This window comes from Dipodomys ordii, unplaced genomic scaffold (assembly GCF_000151885.1).
Source record: "Dipodomys ordii isolate 6190 unplaced genomic scaffold, Dord_2.0 Scaffold14, whole genome shotgun sequence".
NCBI classification, from domain to species: domain Eukaryota; kingdom Metazoa; phylum Chordata; class Mammalia; order Rodentia; family Heteromyidae; genus Dipodomys; species Dipodomys ordii.
Genome location: NW_012267230.1, coordinates 10011350 through 10032902, shown reverse-complemented (window position 1 = coordinate 10032902; position 21553 = coordinate 10011350). Strand labels below are relative to the sequence as shown.

The 21553-nt window shown below is 43.6% G+C and overlaps 1 protein-coding gene across 1 annotated transcript in view; it reads right to left on the bottom strand.

Moving 5' to 3' along the window:
* Positions 1 to 21553, bottom strand: part of Gspt1 (G1 to S phase transition 1) — a 43120-nt gene that overhangs the window by 20759 nt on the left and 808 nt on the right. Inside the window, exons 2-6 of the mRNA XM_013011348.1 lie at positions 4889 to 4930; positions 4732 to 4773; positions 4200 to 4427; positions 2216 to 2249; positions 724 to 801 (exon numbers count right to left, since the gene is read on the bottom strand). Of these exons, the coding sequence (XP_012866802.1) occupies positions 724 to 801; positions 2216 to 2249; positions 4200 to 4427; positions 4732 to 4753 (362 nt within the window). The 5' untranslated portion in view covers positions 4754 to 4773; positions 4889 to 4930. The remainder of the gene's footprint in view (positions 1 to 723; positions 802 to 2215; positions 2250 to 4199; positions 4428 to 4731; positions 4774 to 4888; positions 4931 to 21553) is intronic.

Below are 21553 nucleotides of genomic sequence, written 5' to 3'. Positions count from 1 at the left end.
AAGTTTCAGACTTTCCTGCCCGGGCTGGCTTTGAATCTTGATCCTCAGATTTCAGCCTTCTGTGTCGCTAGAATTACAGGTGTGAGTCACCAGCACCCACCTTTGATGGGTCTAAACATCCTTTGTATGTGCTAGCAAGTAATCTGTACAGACCTATGTATGGTATATTATGAAAGGAAGGGAAATGTCTCTCCATCTTTCCACTGCAGAAGCCTCATCATGTGCTCAGGCTGATCCCAACCGCCCGAATAGCTGAGAGTGTAGACATGCACTCCTGTGCCTACTTTATCAGACTTGAAAAGGTATTAATAGTGTTTCCTTAGAAGTACTGCCAAAGACTAGGAATGTGCATTAGTGGTAGAGTGCTTGTCTACCATGCATGAAACCCTGGGTGTGATTTCTCAGTATTACATACACAGAAAAGGCCAGAAGTGTTGGGTGGGGGGTGGGGGAAGGATGGGATGGGAAGGGGAAACAAAGGAGGAGGCTACAATGCTTGATAAGAAATATACTCATTATCTTGCCCATGTAATTGTAACCCCTCTGTACAGTATTTTCACAATTTATAAAAAGAGAAGAAAAAAAAAAGAAAAAGCCAGAAGTGGCACTGTGGCGCAAGTGGTAGAATGCTAGCCTTGAGGAAAAAAAGCTCAGGAACAGTGCCTAGGCCTTGAGTTCAAGCTCCAGGACTGACCCAAAAAAAAAAAAGTAATGTCATTTTACCAAGTTTCTCTGTTTTTTTCTTTAGCTTCTCTTTCATATTTTTCAAGTGTCCTCTTGTCAACCATTCCAGTCAAATACCTAAAAACAAGTGAAAAGAAAAAGGAGCCAATTATTCAAAGTACATTTGATTCCTTGAGGAAAATTTCAACTCCAGAAAAGGGCTAACTACTGTGCATTCTAAAGTAAAAGTGCCTGTGGTGACAGGAAATTCATGGCAAGTCTTAAGTTGAAAGGATGGGGCATGTGTCAAACTACCAGCTAAAGGGGAAGAACAGTTAGTTCATAAGTCATCCTAACTCCTATCATCAGTAGACAAAAGAACACTATCTTCTGTGGTGTTCTGGCTTGAAATGCAAAACCACTTTTTCATTGTGAGAAAACTTCTGGCAAATCCAAACCAAAAAGCCTCCTATGAAATACCAAATAGTCTTCATGACAACAACTGATGTCATGAGGGTGTGGGGTCTGAAAGTGTGGCAGGTCAGGGATGTGAAGAATCTGACAAGGCATCACAGATTGGAAACATATACAGCAAATATAAATACAAGGTAGGGCTGGGAATGTTGTTCAGGGATAGAGTGCTTGCCTAGCATGCACAAAGCCCTGGGTTTGATTCTTCAGCACCACATAAACAGAAAAAGCCAGAAATGGGCAGGGAAGGTGGCTCAGTGGTAGAGCGCTTGCCTTGCATGCATGAGGCCTGGGGTTCGATTCCTCAGCACCACATAAGAAGAAAAAGCCGGAAGTGGCGCTGTGGTTCAAGTGGTATAAGGGTTCTAACCTTGAGCAAAAAGCTCAGGGACAGTGGTCAGGCCCTGAGTTCAAGCCCTAGGACTGCTCAAAAAAAAAAAAAAAAGAATAAGGTAGAGTTTGAGAACATAAAAATCCAGTGAAATTCTATTAAGATGTGTTGTTTAAACCATACTCTGGTAGCATAAACTAATAGTTCTAACTGCTTGGGAGGTTGAGATCAAGGATTGCAGTTTGAAGCCAGCTGCAGCAAACAACTACAAAAGACTCAAAAAATAAGTAAAAACAAAACAAAACAAAAAAGTGTTGTTCATTAATAATATATCCAAACTTACTTCACATTACCCTACAGCAAGCCGGGTGCCTATGGCTCACACCTGTAATCCAGCTACTCAGGAGGCTGAGATCTGAGGATCATGATTTGAAGCTAGCCCAAGCAGAAAAGTCTGAGACTCTTGTCTCCAATAAACCATTATTCAGAAAACGCCTGAGAGTAGTGCTGAGGCTCAAGTGATAAGAGCGCAAGCCTTGAGCACAAAGAAGCTCAGAGACAGTGCCCAGGCCCTGAGTTCAAGCCCCCAGATCCACCAAAAAGGAAAAAAGAAAGAAAATTACTCCTACAGCAGATTTGTTCATTTTTCTTAACTTAGGGTGGCTGTTTTCTTTGTACATTACACGAATGTTTACAATGTCTGACATTCCTTTAATCAAATTACTATTGTTTAACAAAGAGCAGACTTACATTATTTGTCCTCCAATGGTTGACTTGCCTGCATCTAAAAAGTAACATCAACAATATGCAACAGGTTAAAAACAACGTATGTAAAAAGAACAGCTAGTTTTTAGCATGTTTAATCAGGTCTACAAAAGTGATGACTGTAATAGCAATGAGGGAAGTAAAGCCACGTGAACTATTGTGGGCAAGCTGCCTAGATTCCTTAGAAGTGCAACAATGACTTAAGCAAACAGCAGGGCATCAGAGATACACTTGTAATCCTGAGAGGCTAAGTAAAGCACAAGCAGTGAGATTTTGAGGTGAACCTGAGCTACCTAGTAAAAGGCCTTGTATCAAACAACAAAAAATAATAATTTTTTAAGAGTAAGATGAGTCAAGCTCCAGTGGCTCACGCCTGTAGTGCTAACTACTCAGGAGGCTGAGATCTGAGGATCATAGTTCAAAGCCAGCCCAGGCAGGAAAGTCTATAAGACTCCTATCTCCAATTAACCAACAGAAAACTGGGAGTGGCACTGTGGCTCAAGAGATAGAGTGCTAGCCTTGAGCAAAAAGAGCTTAGGGCTGTGGCTCAAAGTGCAGAGAGCAAGCCTTAAACATAAAAGCTCAGGGACAGCTGCAGCTCCAAATGCAAGCCCCACAATGGACCAAAAAAAAAAAAGAGTAGATAGGGAGAAAAAAAGAAGGGAAAGAGAGAGAGGACAAGAGGGGAAAAGGAGAGAAGAAAGGAGAAGCCTAAACTTCTTTGATAAGAACTTCGTGGTGGATTGATCATGACTTCAGCTAGCAATACAACAGCAGCAAAATGTACTTTCCCAAAACGATCAACACAAAATAGTGAAATGCCTAAAGATCTATCTGTAGGTGGGTAGTCTTCCTTTGCCTTTGCAAATAGGACACTGTTCCTTTTTAACTTTCAAATGAAGTGTTCTTCTAAAACCTGTCTGTTGTTTCCTATTAAGGAGAAGGCAGAGTCAGAAGAAAAACCACGGAATTCTGTATCCTTATAATTTTGAGGACGGGTCAAATAATCACAAAACACCTGTTGAATGGGGTTTTGTGTTTGGTTACACCATCAACTTTACAAGAATCCAGGTTAATCCAAATTATTAATTTATTTCACAAATTTAACTATCTAGAAATAAAGGGGTAATCCCATTAAAATGACACACTGACTAAAGTTCACACAAAAAAACGCAGAGCTGGGTGCTTGTGGCTCATGCCTGTAATCTTAACTAATCAGGAGGCTAAGATCTGGGGAATAAGGTCCAAAAGCTAGCCTGAGCAGAAAAGTCCCTGAAACTCCAATTAACCAGCAAAAAGCCAGAAGTAGAGGTATGGCTCAAGTAATAGAATACCAGCCTTGAGGAAGAAAGCTAAGGGACAGCCGGGCACTGGTGGCTCACACCTGTAATCCTAGATTCTCAGGAGGCTGAGATCTGAGGATCGAGGTTCAAAGCCAGCCAGAGGAAGAAAGACCGTGAGACACCCATCTCCAATAAACCACTAGAAAACCGGAAGTGGTGCTGTAGCTCAAGGGGTAGAACGCTTGCCTTGAGCTGAAGAGCGCAGGGACAGCGCCCAAGCCCAGAGTTCAAGCCCCATGACAGACCAAAACAAAGAAAGCTAAAGGACAGCACCCACACTCAAAGCACCAAGTTCAAGCCCCAGTACACACACACACACACGGGCATTCTCTAGGGCACTAATATATCACAAGACAGTACATTTCTTACCAATTATTTGCCATCACAAAACCATTTACCTGGCCAAACATTAAAAACAACTGGCAGTTTCTGTTAAAATGATTGAAGCATCTTAGCATGTATAAGACACTGAATTTAAACCCAGTACAGACACATACACAAAACATACATTTTAGGGAATTAATCCCATTGTTTCACTGAAATACTTGTAGCTAGAGAAAATGTTCCATCTTTTGATGCATCAAATAATTTTTGTCTTTTCTGTAACTGCTCTGAGTCCAACTTACCTACATGCCCAATGAATACTACATTGACATGCTCCTTTTTGGGAGCACCTGGCGGCGCAACCACAGATTTAGGTTTGGGTATCTCCTCTTCCTCTTCCATCATTTCTGGGGTGCTTTCCTCTGGAGGCCTTCCATCTCCCAAGGAACCGGCCCCCGACTCTGCTTCACTTATTTCTTCTTTGTGCTCCCATGATTCTTCTGGAGACATTTCTGTCTCTCCATTTTCCACTGAAAGAAAACACTTTAACTTACTATTCTGAAAAAGACGTATCTATATCTGAAAATACACATGCTTTAAGACAATGTTTGGAACTGATATATTAAGTCCATTTCCTAATGCCCAATGCCACATAAGCAGAAGAACCTCCTGTACAACAGAGATGTAGTAATATTTTTCAGTGTGGCTGACGTCAGAGCTCTGACTCAGAGGCTACCAGGGACTGCTACAGTGGCAATAATCATTTCCTAAGGCAAGCCTTAAATTTGGAGGAAGTTCTTATTACTGAATTAATATGGTCAGAAATTATCTTACCAACAGGTTCTGAAAGATCCATGCTAACAGCTGAATTTGAACCTAGACAAGAGATTGAAATATATATTTATAAAACATTGTTTCTACATTGCTTCTATACTAGAGAACCTAATGTTTTCTCATGAAATTTCAAAGAGTCACATCATTTAAAACTCACCTTCACACAATGACTGTTCCTCTTGCGACGATTCCACCAGCGCTGTTCAGTAGAAAGAAGTTTTATTAAAAACTAACACCTACACGTTGTTTTACTTATAATATACAGTCAATGGCAGGTAAGTCAGGTTTTATGTGCACATACAGGACTTGAACTCCGAGCCTCATGCTCACTAGGCTTTCTTGCTCCCAGCCTGTGCTCTACTACTTCAAACATAACTACAGTCCAGTCTAAATTAATTTTTTAGGGGGAAGGGAGACAGTACTGGGCTTGAACTCAGGGCCTAAACCTAGTCCTTTAGCTATTTTGCTCAAGGCTAGTGCTCTACGACTTCTGCGTTTTTTTAGTGGTGAACTAGAAACAAGAGTCTCATAGACTTTCCTGCCCAGTGATTTTGAACAGCAGTCTTCAGATCCCAAACTTCTGAATAGTTAAGATTAACAGATGTGAGTCATGAGCCACGAGTGCCTGGCTTCTAATTTAGGTGTTTTTGTTTTTGTCCGTTGGTCTTGTGGCCTGGGTCCTGTCCCTGAGCTCTTTAGCTCAAGGTAAGCGCGCTCTTTGCTACTTCTGGTTTTCTGGCTGTTAATTGGAGATAAGAGTCTCATGGACTTTCCAGCCAGGGCTGGCTTTGAAAGGTGATCCTCAGATCTCAGCCTCCTGAGTAGCTAGGATTGCAGGATGAGACACCAGCACACAGACTAACATAAGTTTTTAAAATTCCCAAGTTTTAAGGGAGGGGTAACACTGTCCCAAAAGAAATGTACTCTCTTTAGCCTTGACCAAAAGAAGCTCTAGATCTGAGAAACAAGGTTCAAAAGCCAGCCTCAGCAGAAAAGTTCCTGAGACGCTTACCTCCAGTTAACCTGCAAAAAAGCCAGAAGTAGAGGTGTGGCTCAATGAGTAGTAGAATACCAGCCTTGAGGAAGAAAGCCCAGGCTGAGGGTTCAAGTTCCAGGACCAGAAAAGAAAAAGAATAAAAAATAAATAAATAAAAAACCTGGGACTGGGAAGGTGGCTCAGTGATAGAGCGCTTGCCTTGCATGCTTGAGGCCCTGGGTTTGATTCCTCTGCTCCACATAAGCAGAAAAATCTGGAAGTGGGGCTGTGGCTCAAGTGGTAGAGCACTATTCTTGAGCTGAAAAGCTGAGGGGTAGTGTCCAGGCCCAGAGTTCAGGCCCCATGACCAACCAAAAAAAACAAAACAAACAAAAAAAACCTGAAATGTACTCTTTACCTAACATATGTAACTGTAACCCCTCTGTATATCATTGTTATAATAACAATAAAAAATTTAAAGCCGGGTGCCAGTGGCTCATGCCTGTAATCCTAGCTACTCAGGAAGCTAAGATCTGAGGATCACAGTTCAAAGCCACCTGGGGCAGGAAAAGTCTGTGAGACTCTTATCTCCAATTAACCACCAGAAAACAGGAAGTGTTGCTGTGGCTCAAGTGGTAGAACACTGGCCTTGGCTGAAGAACTCAGGGACAGTGCCCAGGCCCCAGAGTTCAAGTCCCACAACCAAAAATAAATAAATAAATAAAATCACAAGTTTCAACTTCAAAAAGTAAACTAATAACTGTCACTTTTCAGCAATTAAAACTTATTAACAAAAAGCATTCTTTTGATTTGTTTTTCAGGTCTTTCCTACACACAATTTGTAAATGTAATAAGCAACCCAGTCATCAAATTAGTTGCATTTCTCATTCTTTTGATAACCCTTTAAGCAGCCAGGGTTAGAATCTAGCCCAAGACTGTGACTATTCATAAATCTCACTGAGACTGCCAAGGAAATTAAATTAGATACAAGTAAGACAAATAGCATTTGCATAAATCATTTGGAATATATATAGGACCTTAAAATATATGCAGGAGTCCAGCTCGGATGGCTTATGTCTATAATCCTGGCTTCATAAGAGGCTGAGATCTGGGGCTAGGAAGGTGTCTCAGTGGTAAGAGTGCTTGCCTTGCATGCATGAGGCCCTGGGTTCAATTCCTCATAAGCAGAAAAGGCCAGAAGTGGGACTGTGGCTCATGTGGTAGAGCGCTAGCCTTGAGCTGAAGAACTGAGAGACAAGGCCCAGGCCCAGAGTTCAGGCCCCACGACCAACCAAAAAAAAAAAAAAAAACAAGCTCCCAGGCCATGAGTTCAGCCCCCAAACCAGTACAAAACACACACACCTCTGCAGGAACGGTTATTCTGATTATTTCAATTTTGTCCTATTTTAGAGCAACAATATACACTAATCCACTTTGTATAAACTTAATTGACATTCTAATATAAAAATGCTCCTGCCTTTAACAATCACCAACATGTAGAAATACATGGAAGAACTGGAAGTCACATGAACCATAAGTAATGCAGAACAGTGAATTTGTTACCTGTAAAACCTATATATCGGGGCTGGGAAGGTGGCTCAGTGGTAGAGCGCTTGCCTTGCATGCCAGAGGCCCTGGGTTCGATTCCCCAGCACCACAAAAGCAAAAAGAAAAAAGCCGGAAGTGGCGCTGTGGCTCAAGTGGTAGAGCGCTAGCCTTGAGCTGAAGAGCTGAGGGACAGCGCCCAGGCCCAGAGTTCAGGCCCCACGACCGGACCCCCCCTAAAAACAAAACTATATATCGCCCCCTCCAGCCTATTCTGTTCTATTCTTATTTTAAGACAGTCTCACCAAGTTGCCCAGCCTGCCCTTGAACTTGTAGTCTCCCACCTCAATAGCTGTGACTGTAGATGTGCACCACCAAGGTCTCTTAGAAATAGTCCTCATGTACTGGAGCAGGGCAGACACCACAGGGAGGCAAACAGACACCAACTTAAGAAAGCACGGCAAGCTGGGCGCTGGTGGCTCACGCCTGTAATCCTAGCTACTCAGGAGGCTGAGATCTGAGGATCGAGGTTCAAAGCCAGCCCGGGCAGGAGAGACTGTGAGACTCCTATCTCCAATAAACCACCAGAAAACCGGAAGTGGCGCTGTAGCTCAAGTGGTAGAGCGCTTGCCTTGAGCTGAAGAGCTGAGGGACAGTGCCCAGGCCCAGAGTTCAAGCCCCACAACGACAAAAAAAAAAAAGCACGGCAAGTGGTTGTCTAGAAGCCCTGGGTCCTATTCTTCAGTACCACACAAACAGAAAAAGCCAGAAGTGGTGCTGTGGTAGAGTGCTAGCTCTGAGCAAAAGAAGCTCAGACAGTGTCCAGGCCCTGAGTTCAAGCCCAAGACTAGAAAGAGAGCAAGAGAGAGAGAGAGAGAGAGGGAAAGAGGGAAAGAAGGGTAGGGGGAGAAGAAACCATGGCCACTGGACAACAGCACAATTATCGGGGCAAGACAGCACAGGCCACACCGAGGCAGTCAGGACAAGGGAGACGGAAAACTCTATGGCAACACAGTCAGCTGACTAACCAGACATCAACAGTCCGGGGGAGCGAGGAAGGACTCTATGTTTTACATGGACACAAATTCTGATTTAGTCACAACAGACGTCCAGGTTTTTATTGGCTGAGATGGATTGAGAATTTTTTGCCAGGGCTGGCCTTAAACTGCAATCTCCTGATCTCAGTCTCAGAGTGGTTGGGATTCTAGGTGTGAACCTTGCTTTTCTATTTTGAGAAAAGCTGAAAGGTAAGGAAAGATCACCAGAGAAGCTAGACAGTGCTTCAAGTTTAAGAAGAAATGGTAACTGTAGCACCCTGGAACAGAGAGCTGACTCCTGCACTGAAATCCCGCCTTGTCACTTAGCAATTGTGAGATGCAGTTATTTCACTGGAATTGTAGAAATTAGAGCATCCAGCTGACAGGCCCACTTAGGAGATTAAGTGAGAACATACTTGTTTCATTCTAATTTAAGAACTCCTGGTGCACAGTAGATAAATGTCAGTTTCCACTCAGTACACAAACTGCCTCCAGCTAGATTCTATCAAGTAAATATACTAAGTGTAATGACAGACAGACACATAAGCACCCACAAATTCATATACTGCTTGATGTAGAGGTGGAGGGGGTGCAATTTACACTAATACCAACTCAACTGCACTGAGGCTTTGTGTGATCACTGTGTCTATGTGTGTTGGAATGCAGGGCTTGGGGGCTGTCCCCTGGCTTTTTTGCTCAAAACTGGTGCCCTACCACTTGAGCCATACTTCTATTTCTTTTGCTGGCTAATTGGAGATGTGTCTCATGGACTTTTCCACTCAGGCTGGCTTTGAACCATGATCCTGCTCAGATCTTAAGACTCCTGAGTAGCTAGGATGACAGGTGTGAGCCACCAGCGCTAGACAATCTGGCTCTTTTTACCTTCCTTTTTTTTTTCCTTCCCTCGATCATGGGGCTTGAACTCTGGGCCTAAGCTCTTCAGCTCAAGGCCAGTGCTCTACCACTTGTACCACAGCACCACTTCTGATTTTCTGGTGGTTTACTGGAGATCAAAGTCTCACACACTTTCCTGCCTGGGGCTTGCTTTGAACCGTGATCCTTAGATCTCAGCCTCCTGAGTAGCTAGGATTACAGGTGTGAGCCATGGGCGCCCGGCCTTTTTACCTTCTTTTTTTCTTTTTTTTTTTGGGGGGGCGGTCCGGTTGTGGGGCCTGAACTCTGGGCCTGGGCTCTGTCCCTCAACTCTTCAGCTCAAGGCTAGCGCTCTACCACTTGAGCCACAGTGCTACTTACGACTTTTTTTCTTTTTTCTTATGTGGTACTGAGGAATCAAACCCAGGACCTCATGCATGCAAGGCAAGCGCTCTACCACTGAGCCACCTTCCCAGCCCCCCTTTTTACCTTTCTTAAAAGGTAAGAGAAACTGTAGGCACTGGTGCCCAAAATACAACACAGATCTATTAGAATTAACTATGGTCTTTTCCAAGTTGTTCAAATGTTACCTTCCCCTTCTTCAAGTAGCTCCTACTGAAGATTCATCACTGGAAAGTTTGATGAGCAGTTCTGATATACTAAAAGTTTGGTTTTGGTGGTTGGGGGGGGGGGGGTTAAGCTCAGGGTCTCCCACTTGCTAAGCTGATACTCTACCACTTGAGCCATACACATAGCCCCTTCTTTTCTTCAGTCATTTTTCTTTTTTTTTGGGGGGGGGGGTCCGGTCGTGGGGCCTGAACTCTGGGCCTGGGCGCTGTCCCTCAGCTCTTCAGCTCAAGGCTAGCGCTCTACCACTTGAGCCACAGCGCCACTTCTGGCTTTTTTCTTTTTGCTTATGGGTACTGAGGAATCGAACCCAGGGCCTCATGCATGCAAGGCAAGCGCTCTACCGCTGAGCCACCTTCCCAGCCCCTTCTTCAGTCATTTTTCAAATAGTATTTTACATTTTTTTTCGGTCTGACTGATCTTGAACCCAACCCTCCACATAGCTAAATTACAGATGTGCACCACCATGCCTAGCCTATACCAACATTTTCAAGACAAGAGACAATTGATAAGGCGAGCTTCCCCAATGCTTGAGGTGACCTCAACTGTAAAAGTAACACAACTGTAACTGAGCTTTTCTTTTCTTTTTTTGCCTGTGGGGCCTGAACTCTGGGCCTAGGCACTGTCCCTCAGCTCTTTAGCTCAAGGCTGCACTTTACCACTTGAGCCACAGTGCACTTCCAGCTTTTTCTGGATATGGTGCTGAGGAATCGAATCCAGGGCTTCATGTAAGACGAGCACTTACCACTGAGCCACCTTCCCAGCAGTAACTAAGCTTTCCAAAATCAGGCAGTACTTGTATCTGACCACCTGGCTCCTAGCACCAACTCTTAGCTTTACATACCCAATGCACTCATGCAGCTGTAAGGGACATCTGTTCAGAGTTTTATTCCAAACAATTTACATCTAGAAATGTAAAGCTTACTGAGGAAGAGACAGCATCAAGTACCAAAAACAAAGGAGAGGTTCAGGAGCACAGGCTGATGAAATCAACAGCCTCCAAAGGAAGTTCCTTCAGAGATGTTTCAAACACCCAGTGGCAATGCTGCTGACATCTGCCAAACAAAGGTATTTGGAATGAACCAGACAAACTACAGGATACCTAACAAAATGTTCTTGAAATTTAATCCTTGCTCATTCACTCCACTCTGGTCTTTTTCACAATGCACATGGTATCCAGATTCTACCTGCTACTATTGAGTTTTCAAAAGTTGCTGTTAGTTCACATGTAGCAGATACGCAGTAGGCCTGGCTCCTCATATGCTTTATATCTACTAGTGGAAGAAGTCAGAAGCCACCCTGAGGAATGAAATTAGGACTTCAGATTATCCACTGATGTCTCCAGACTTAGAAACACTTTTTTTCTAAATGGGAAAAGTCAGAGTGTACCAGTAAGTAAAACAGCCATAACCCTAACTCAAAGATCTGACTAGTTCAAGGTAGCTAAAGGTAAGTAACTAGTTCTGATAGTGGTGTTACTACTGCCAATTTTAAAACAAGTGAAGACTGACAGAAGAAATGACTGAGGTCTAACACAGATGATAATCTGGATTTTCAAGTTGTTAGCTCAGTTTGACCAGGGTAAAACCCAGCACAAAAGGACACATGAGTGTGATCCCATTCTGTGAAATACTCTGACTGTAGGAGTGAGAAAGCCAATGGATGGCCATCATTGCTGAGAGGAATATGGATGGAGGATGAAGATAATTGGGACTGGATATAAACTGGCTATACCACACAGTTCTCAACATAGTCACTTTACAGCATTTAATTTTATATGGAATTTTACCTCCATTTTTTTTTTTTTTTTGCTGACACTAGGGTCTGAACTTAGGACCTCATGCTCTCGCTCAGCTTGCTTTACTATACTGGGTCAGCTCATTTTTAAGGATATAAAAAATGTTTTAGGCCAGGCACAGTAGCTCAAGCCTCGTTGTAATTTTTTTTTTCAGTTTTACCACTGACCAAAGAACAGAGAATACTGCTTCATCAATACAGCATAAGCTGATCAAGGCCATATATATGGCAGGTAATGAAAGCTATGAACTATGTTTTAACTCCAGTTCTATGTTGTAAACACACATTTGGCTAGCTTGTAAAAAAAAAAATTCTTGGGCTGAGAACATGGCTTAGTGGTAGAGCGCTCGCCTAGCATGCATGAAGCCCTGAGTTCCACTCCTCAGTATGACAGAAACAGAAAAAGTTGGAACTGGCACTGGGGCTCAAGTGGTAGAGTGCTAGCCTTGAGTAAAAGAAGCTCAGGGACAATGTCCAGGCCCTGAGTTCAATCCCTAGGACTGGCAAAAAATTAAAAAAAAAATTAATCCAATGCTGGGGTATAAGTGACTTAGAAGCAGAGTATGTGCACACCACAGCTCTGGGTTCAATCAAGCACTAAAACTAAACCAACACCACTTAATCCATATATTTCATAAATCAGCTTTTCTTTTTTTTTTGGTCAGTCATGGAGCTTGCCTAAGGGCCTGAGCACTCTCCCCGAGCTCTTCTGCTCAAGGCCAGTGCTTTACCACTTTGAGCTACAGCATTACTTCCAGTTTTCTGGTGGTTAATTAGAGATAATAGTCTCAGGACTTGCCTGCCCAGGCTGGATCCTTAGATCTCAGCCTCCTGAGCAACTAGGATTATAGGTGTGAGCCACCAGCCTCCAGCAAGCTATTGTTACTGCTTTGATTTACTGCTTTGATGTACATCTTTAAGTCTCTTTCCACATTCAACAGTGACAATGTTTAATACAGGCATGCTGAGTTTTTCAATGCAGTCACAGATGTCTGGTGAGACGTCACTGTGACACTCCTGTCCGATGCCAGCCTCTGCAAGGATGCAATGCCCTATGTCTGTACTGTGCCAGGACAGCGGTAGTATCAGTGGCTATCGGCCCCTGGAACACAGCTACTGCAATGGAAGAACTAATTTTTTTTTTTATTTACCTCTATTTCACTTCAGTTTACCTGGTGGTTATGTATTAGATTTATAGTTCAAGACTTAGTAGAACATTTGCTTAGGACATTGTAGGTTGTGGGTTCCCACCCCATCATTGCAAAGAGAGAGAGAGAGAAAGGGTAAGACAAAGTTTTACTCTCTATACACTTGGCTTATATGATTTTCCACAACTATCCTAACCCCATCTACCCTCCTTTCTCAAGGATTAACATCTTTTCTAATGCAGGCAGACACCTCTCTGAATCATCTTGTTCCCATTTCCTAGGAGATTACAGACTTCTAGAATGACTGAGGTGGAAGCAGCTCTGACATTTGAAAACTTCCTCTGCTCGTCTAGTCCGGCAGAGCATGCAGATGGCAGCATGTGCCATACAATCACAATTCACTGAATTAGCTTCTGCACTTGTCCTTGGGATTGTTGTTTCTTGTGGTAGTTTGTATGTGTAGAAGAACTGGGTTTTAAATTCCAGGGCCTCACATGGTTACACAGCTCTACCCTCACCCCTAGGTTTATTCTACTCTTATCACTCCAACCTTGAACACTTCTTGCATTTTCATGAAGATTCAATAGTAAGAACAATTTTACATTTGTCATTTTGGAAGAAAGCATCAGGTCCAATGGCTTAAGCTTTCAATCCTTGCACTTGAGAGGCAGAAATTAGGGAACTGCAGGGGTAGCGTTGGTAATAGTGATGATGGTAGTGGTGGTGATGGTTGTGGTGGTTAAGAGCTCATCTCAATCATCAGCTGGGCACAATCGTGTGGCTGTCATCTCAGTGACAAAGGGAGGCACACATAGTACCATAGCTCAGGCCAGACTGGGTAGAAACAAAAATCCTACCCTGCCAATAACCAACACAAAAAAGGGAATGGCAGGGGATGGGAAGTTGGCTCAGTGGTAGAGCGCTTGCCTTGCATGCATGAGGCCCTGGGTTTGACTCCTCAGCACCACATAAGCAAAAAGAAAAAAGCCGGAAGTTACGCTGTGGCTCAAGTGGTAGAGCGCTAGCCTTGAGCTGAAAAGCTGAGGGACAGCGCCCAGGCCCAGAGTTCAGGCCCCACGACCAGACCCCCCCCCAAAAAAAGGGAAAGGCAGAGGGAGAGTGGTTCAATTAGTAGACTGGCTGCTTAGTAAGCTCAGAGCCGAGGTCAAATCCACTGCCACACATATACACACTCACTCACACTCACACACTCAAAACTTCAGGTACTCAAGACACTGTGCCAAACTACCTTGAGTTTGGCAGAATGTATCCTCAATAAGTAATGCTCTATAAAAAAACGTTATCTTGAGCTGGGCACCAGTTGCTCAGGCCTGTAATCCTAGCTACTCAGGAGGCTGAGAGCTGAGGAATGCGGTTCAAAGCCAGCCTGGGCAGGAAAGTCCGTGAGACACTTATCTCCATTTAACCACCAGAGAACCAGAAGTGGCACTGTGGCTCAAGTGGTACAGTGCTCACTTGGAGCTGAAGAGCTCAGGGACAGGGCTCAGGCCCAGAGTTGAAGCCCCACAACCGGCATAAATAAACAAACGTAGTTGCTTTCTTCATTTAAGGTTATGTGTATGTATATGCACAGACTGGTACTGGAGCTTAAGCTCAAAGCCTAGGTGCTGTCCCTTAGCTTTTCACCGAGACTGGTGCTCTCTACCACTGGAGAAACACCTCCTCTTCAAGCTTTTTGGTAGTTAGGTGGTGATAAAAATCTCACAGACTCTTGACAGGGTTGGCTTTGAACCTTGATTCTCAGATCTCAGCTTCCTGAGAAGCTGGGATTACAGGCATGAGCCACCTATGGCAAGAGACTGGTTTTTGAACATCTGTTTCAGCCAAAGCTTTGTCAATGTGAAACCATAAAGAAAGGCTTAGCAGAGTCACTGGTGCTAGAATAAGGTTGGAAATCAGACTTGCGTTCAAATCCACACTCATTCATGGGCTTGTGGACATGACTTCATTAAGTTATTTAGCTTCTCTAGCTCTTTTTGTATCTGTAAAATGGTCAGTGGTGCTAAATATCAAGAGCATATCGTTCAGACTAAATAAAAAGGCATATAAAACTCAGCAAGTTTATAGTTTCAACAAGCATTTCAAAGTCCTGTACTAATTACGAAAATGAAACATTAGAAAGGCAAAATTCCAGAGCTACTCTGTCAGAGAAATCCAGGCTGGCTGTAGTAATTACTGTAGGCATGCCCTTTTCTTCGCTATTAAGCAGCATGGTGTGGCACAAAGAGCCTACACTAGCAGTTGGCAAATGTGAATTCTAGGTTCAACTGTGTCATTAACTCATGGGCTGACCTTAGGCAATTACTTAACATGTCTAGGATTCAGTTTCTTTATCCAAAACTGAGATGGTATTACTGCTAGAGCCATTTCCAGCCCTAACATTTTAAGAAGCTATTTATTCAGTTATTAAAGCAGTGCCACACAGCAACCTGATGAGACCGTCTGCAAGAGTAACTAAAATTCCAGTGTTACAGGCAACCCTACAAGTGTCTTAATTAGGATTTATGTCCCATTAGCTGTTTGGGTATAACAAAATACATACACCAAAAACATTCCAGATAGTCCCAATGAAGTGCAAAGAAAAAGATGTTTCACCAGGCACCGGCAGGCCATGCCTATAATCCTAGCTACTCAGAAGGCTAAGATCTGAGGCAGCTGAAGCCAGCCTTGGCAGGAAAGTCTATGAGACTCTTCTCTGCAATTAACCACCAAAAAGCTGGAAATGGGACCATACAGGGCTGTGGCTCAAGTGGTAGAGTGCTAGCATTGAGGGGGGAAAAAAAAGCTAAGGGCAGCACCCAGGCCTTGAATTCAAGCCCCAGGGCGGGCGGGCAAAGGGACAGACAGACACACACACACACAGTACTCACAAAGAACACTTAGAAAATAGGTTTCTTTAGTTTTGTGTCTAAGGTAACAAGACTGTAATATTTCAGAGGGATACAAATCCTGATCAATCTCTTCTCAACTCTGAAAGCCCTAGAAGGCCCTTCCCAATACTCTTCCATCCACCATCAACCACCATCTCCACCTGTTCCCTTTCTAAGGCTTGAACTGAGGGCCTGGATGGTGTCCCTGAGCCTTTTCACTCAAGGCTAGCTAGCGTTCTACCACTTTGAGCAACAGCTCCACTTCCAGTTTTCTGGTGGTTAACTGGAAGTAAGAATCTTACGGGCTTTCCTAATTGGGCTGGCTCTGAACCTCAATCCTCAGATCTCAGCCTCCTGAGTAGCTAGGGTTACAGGTGTGAGCCACTAGCGCTGGGCTTCATCTGATCTTTTTCTATACTACTCCTTGAGGACCAATTTGTTCATCTCATGTAACTTCCTGCTCATCATAGAGCATCCTATATTCTACAGCCAAGCAAATATGTGTCAACTGCTAATACATCTGAAAAAAATTCCATCTCAAAAATTTCCATTCTAATACTGTTAACTCACCCCAAAAGGTTATCAAATCTTTGTCATTCCTTTCTCATCAACCAGAAAGACAACTGTATTCATGTTTTTAGAACATTTCCTCCCTAGCAAACAAAACCAACCAAATCAAAGTTGTAACTTTGTCTTGTATATGATTTCCCTAACTTGTTCTTATAAACTCTAATTGCTGTCCTCCTATGCAGTACATTTCAGGAAAGTGAAAAATAAAAAAGCAATGTAACCAAGAGCTAGTGGCTCACGCCTGTAATCCTAGCTACTCAGAAGGTTGAGATCTGATGATCATGGTTCAAAGCCAGTCAGGGCAGGAAAGTCCATGAGACTCTTATCTCCAATTAATTATAGAAGCCGGCAGTGGCACTGTGGCTCAAATGGCAGACTGCTAGCCTTGAGTAAAAGGAGCCCAGGGACAGCGCCCAGGCCCAATGATGGGGGTGGAGGTCGGGGTAAAATCTGCTCCAATGAAACTCCTTTCTAGTCAAAGTTGTTAACATTTTAAATAGCTGTTTAACCTAGCATACTCAGCTCTCAAAAGTTTTGCCTGCTCAGAACATCACTTGTGTGAAAATATACACAAGCCAACCTCTACTGATCTTAAGTGGAGGCAGTACAGGCAGGAGTCAGAAGAGGCCCTGAATCTTCTCACTGTGACACTCTAGGACATACCTCCTGCAGGTTACTCCTACTCTCCTCCATACAGTCCTGGTGAAACCATAGATCGTCTTTGCCATATCTATGATCCCTGTCCTCAGGCACTGAATGTAATGCAGTAGAAGAACACTTCCGCACTAAGCAGCCATAACTCTGATATTTTAATCATTTCTACCCTGGTGGGCCCAGGTCACTTGTGAGACTAAAGTGGCAGTGATTATGTAACATTGATAATACACCAAACTCCCTAAGTAGGTGCACACGCTTTAAAAAAGTGAATTTTAAGCCGGGTGGTGGTGGTTCACACCTGTAATCCTAGCTACTCAGAAAGCTATCTGAAGATCGCAGTTCAAAGCCAGCCCAGGCAGAAAAGTCTGTAAGACTCTTATCTCCAATTAACCACCAGAAAACTGGAAATGGCGCTGTGGCTCAAGTGGTAGAGCAGTTGCCTTGAGCTGAAGAGCTGAGGGACAACGCCTAGGCCCAGAGTTCAAGTTCAAACCTCACAACCGACAAAAAAAAAAAAAAAAGAATTTTACTCTTGCTCAGCTTTATTTACCTTCATAGCTCTTTATTTTAAGTATTAACTCAACAATCTTTTTAAATTCCTGTGATGGAACCTCTCCATGTTGGAAGCTGAGCTTAAAGAAGAATCTTCTATTTTATCTGTCCCTTGTTCAAGTTTTAAATATACCATAAATCTTAAATTTGCATACCCCCAAAAAAGTGAATTTTACAGTATGTGTGGCATCTCAATCATTAAATAACATCCCTGGGCTGGGAAGGTGGCTCAGTGGTAGAGCACTTGCCTTGCATGCCTAAGGCTCTGGGTTTGATTCCTCAGCACCACATAAGCAAAAAAGAAAAAAAAAGCCGGAAGTGGTGCTGTGGCTCAAGTGGTAGAGCACTAGCCTTGAGCTGAAGAGCCGAGGGACAGCGCCCAGGCCCAGAGTTCAGGCCCCACAACCGGACCCCCCCCAAAAAAAATAAATAACATCCCTCCCTCATATAAAATAATTCAACAAAACCAAGTTCTATAAGACAGACTATTCTCTTTAAAATTCAAATACTGTAATATAATCACTACATTGAACACAATTCCATAATAGAAGAAAATAAAATTGCCAGTTTTATTCTATACTCATTTTTTAATGGAGTTTTGAGAGGTACTAAAGATGGGAGGGTGCAAAGAACACGAACACCATTACCAGGGTAAGGATCTTTCCCTGCCAAGAGCCATTTGGATATTTCTAATATATATACCACTCCCATCATGTAACATGATTTTTTGGGTCTTACATGGCCTGATAGATGGGGAACGAATGCTCTGGATGCTCTAAAACTCCAAGTAGCCCTCATTCTCAACACTGCTCAAGCTTGTTTCTCAACAACAACAACAAAGACTGAGAACAACAAATTAAAAAATATATATAATATATACCATATACAAAATATATATATATACACATATATAATCCTAGTTACTCAGAAAGCTGAGATCTGAGGATCTCGGTTTACAGCTTGCCCCCCCAGCCCCCCAGAAAGTCCATGAGACTCTTATCTCCAATTAACCAACAGTAAACCAGAAGTGGCGCTGTGACTCAAGTGGTGGAGCACTGGCCTTGAGCTGAAGAGCTGAGGGACAGCTCCCAGGCCCAGAGTTCAAGCCTCATGACCAACAAAAAAATAAACAAATAATAACACATACATATGTGCATGACAGAAAAATGGATGAAAAGTAGAACTTACACTCAGTCAGAATATGTTTGTTCTAGTGTACATTATTAGGCTTTGTCTTATATTTTCATTCATTTGGGGATCTCTATTTTAATGAGAATCACTTGGCCAATTACTTGGCTCTGTGGAGAATTGCATTTAACTGAGTTTCCCTTAATTATACCCACACACAAATGGTTTCCACTTTATCATTCTTTGAAAACTGTTCTATTTTCAGAGACCCAAGGTCAACATGGAATCTTCAACTCTGACTAGGGATGGCTGAAGACAGGCAGGCAGGCAGTGCAGCAGCCTACCTGCCAAGGCCAAGGACACTTGATACAACCACCACTTCCTCCATTGGTTGCTGGAGGCAAGCAATATGTTTCAAAGGAAGGATAAAATGGGAGAAATGACACACTCATACTAGAAAGGTAAGAGATTCTAAGTTAGTCTAGAGCTCCCATCTCTAGGCCCCTTCTAATCCCTAACATCCTTCCCTTGGTGTCTAGTTTAAAAATAACTCCATCAAATTTCAACTATGGCTTAACAATGGAAGAAAACAACTCACAAACTACTATTTCAACTATGGCTTAACAATGGAAGAAAACAACTCACAAACTACTATCCGTTTTCTCCCCAGTAAAACAAACAAAATTTGCAAGTTTTTGGGTTCCCCCTTTGTAAACTGCAGTGTAGGTGTTATTTCCAATTTCCCCCTGCTTGGTAGCTTTTTTTTTTTTTTTGGCCAGTCCTGAGTTCCTAGGCACTGTCCCTGAGCTTCTTATGCTCAAAGCCAGTACTCTACCACTTGAGCCACAGCGCCCCTTCTGGCTTTTTCTGTTTATGTGGTACTGAGGAATCAACCCAGGGCTTCATGCATGCTACACAAGCCCTCTACCACTGAGCCACTTTCCCAGCCCAGGATGGTAGCATTTTACAGACCTAAATAGTCTGGAACATTCAAGTCAATCAAGCTCTGAACTTCAATTTTGAAAATCTCTCCTTTTCCAGACATGCTACACAGGATTTTTTTTTTGGGCAGGGGGTTAGTTGTGGGACCTGAACTCTGGGCCTGGATGCTGTCCCTCAGCTCTTCAGCTCAAGGCTAGCACCCTGCCACTTGAGCCACAGCGCCACTTCCAGCTTTTTCTGCTTATGTGGTACTGAGGAATTGAACCCAGGGCCTCATGCATGCACTCTACACTGAACCACCTTCCCAGCCCCTACACAGGATATTTTTTTAAAAAAACATTAAATGACAGTTTATAGGAAATCATTGTTAACACAAAATAGGCTTCTGATCTAAAAAAAATGGACTTTCTTACTGAGAGTCACTTCCTTATACACCAGGAAGAACAAAAAGCTGCCCAAGGTATAATTATTTCTCCTTCTCCTCACTCAACAATGACCATTCAAGACTACAGCTCTACAGCCTAGGAGGCTGTCCCTTGATGCCTTAGCTGATGGCTACACAGCCTGTAGTAAGCAGGATCCCCCAGTGTATTCAAACTGGTGCTTGTGGCTCAGGAGTTAAAGGGATACCAAGTAAAAAAATGGCTGCATAAACAGAATCTGCAAAATAAGGTATAGGGAAACAGGCACTTTTAGGAACTGGGAACCCAAAACAGCTTGATGCAAGCCAAGAAATAAAAGCTAAACTTCCTGACTCTGAAGGAAAACATCAGTCACCCACACAAACAAAATAAACGCCTGTCAAACTCCAAAATCCAAGCTGTGTGCTCATTATCCTTCATAGAAGTACTTCTCCAAACTCCATCTTTTTTTTCTCTGAAGATGCTAAAATCCAAGCACTTTAGTGATACTGCAGTAAGTAACTTCTTTTTTGAGACAGAGCTCCTGAAACTCCAATTCTCCTGCTTCAGAATCAGACTAGGCCAACACACACAGACACCACAGACACACACACACACACACAAACACCAATATAGGCTCTCACTTAAAAAGAGCTAGGAAGTCTATGATTCAGCCCACCAATGTCTTAGCTAAATAAAGGATTTTCAGCCTTTTTCCTTACCAGTCCTCAAAGACAATACATACTCCCTCAAATAAATACCAAGATGGGGAGAACACTGAAATTCACTCATATGACCTTTCTACAAAATCAGTACCTCAAGGCACGCTAAGGCACCATTTAAAGAGCCTCTACATACAGGAAGTCGTTTAAAGTCCCAGCCGAACTTGAAAAATCGCAGAAAGTAGGGCCGGTGTCTGCACCGTGTGACAGCTCCTAAGTGATACAAAATAAGCCAAGCATCTACCGAAAGCGACTCTAGACTACTTCACACGGGAACGCGACGTGTGGCACCCAGCAACCTGAATAAGGCCAACGATGTGAAAGCCCTGAAAATTCTAAACGTGTCCCCAACAAAGGCGGCTCGTGGAAAGAGCGGCAGGCACCTAGACCAATATGGTCTCCGCGCACACGTTCACACTGAGAGAGGAATCCTAACTTCTCCAACTTTTAAAATATGTATCTACTAGATATGAGAGAGAGAGAGAGAGAGAGAGAGAAGAGAGAGAGAGAGAGAGGAGAAAGATCTTTCTATGGACAGCCAACAGTTTCTGGCCGATCACAGGGCTGCAATGCATCCTGGGATTCCTTCGGGCCGGTTCGGTGCCATGGATCTTGTTAAAACGTAATTGCGGTTCCGAAAGTACAAACGGCAGCAGGAGGCTCTCTCGCCCCCTAGGCGGAGGGGCAAGTCCGGGGGGGGGGGGTATTTACCTGCCCCCCCCAACACACACACACCCTGCCTCGCCCTCAGCTCTGGCCTCTCCCAACACCCACCCCTCCTCCCGACCTCCTGCCCCATCCATCTGTCCGCACTCCGGGGCCTCGTGGCGCTGACCCGCCCCGGGCCCTCTCCGTCCCACACGGTTCCCCGATTCCCCGGGTGACTGAGGCCCTGGAGGGAGGGGTGGGGTGGGCCCCGGCCTCGCCCGCCGGGTCTCCTCCCGCGGATCGCGGGG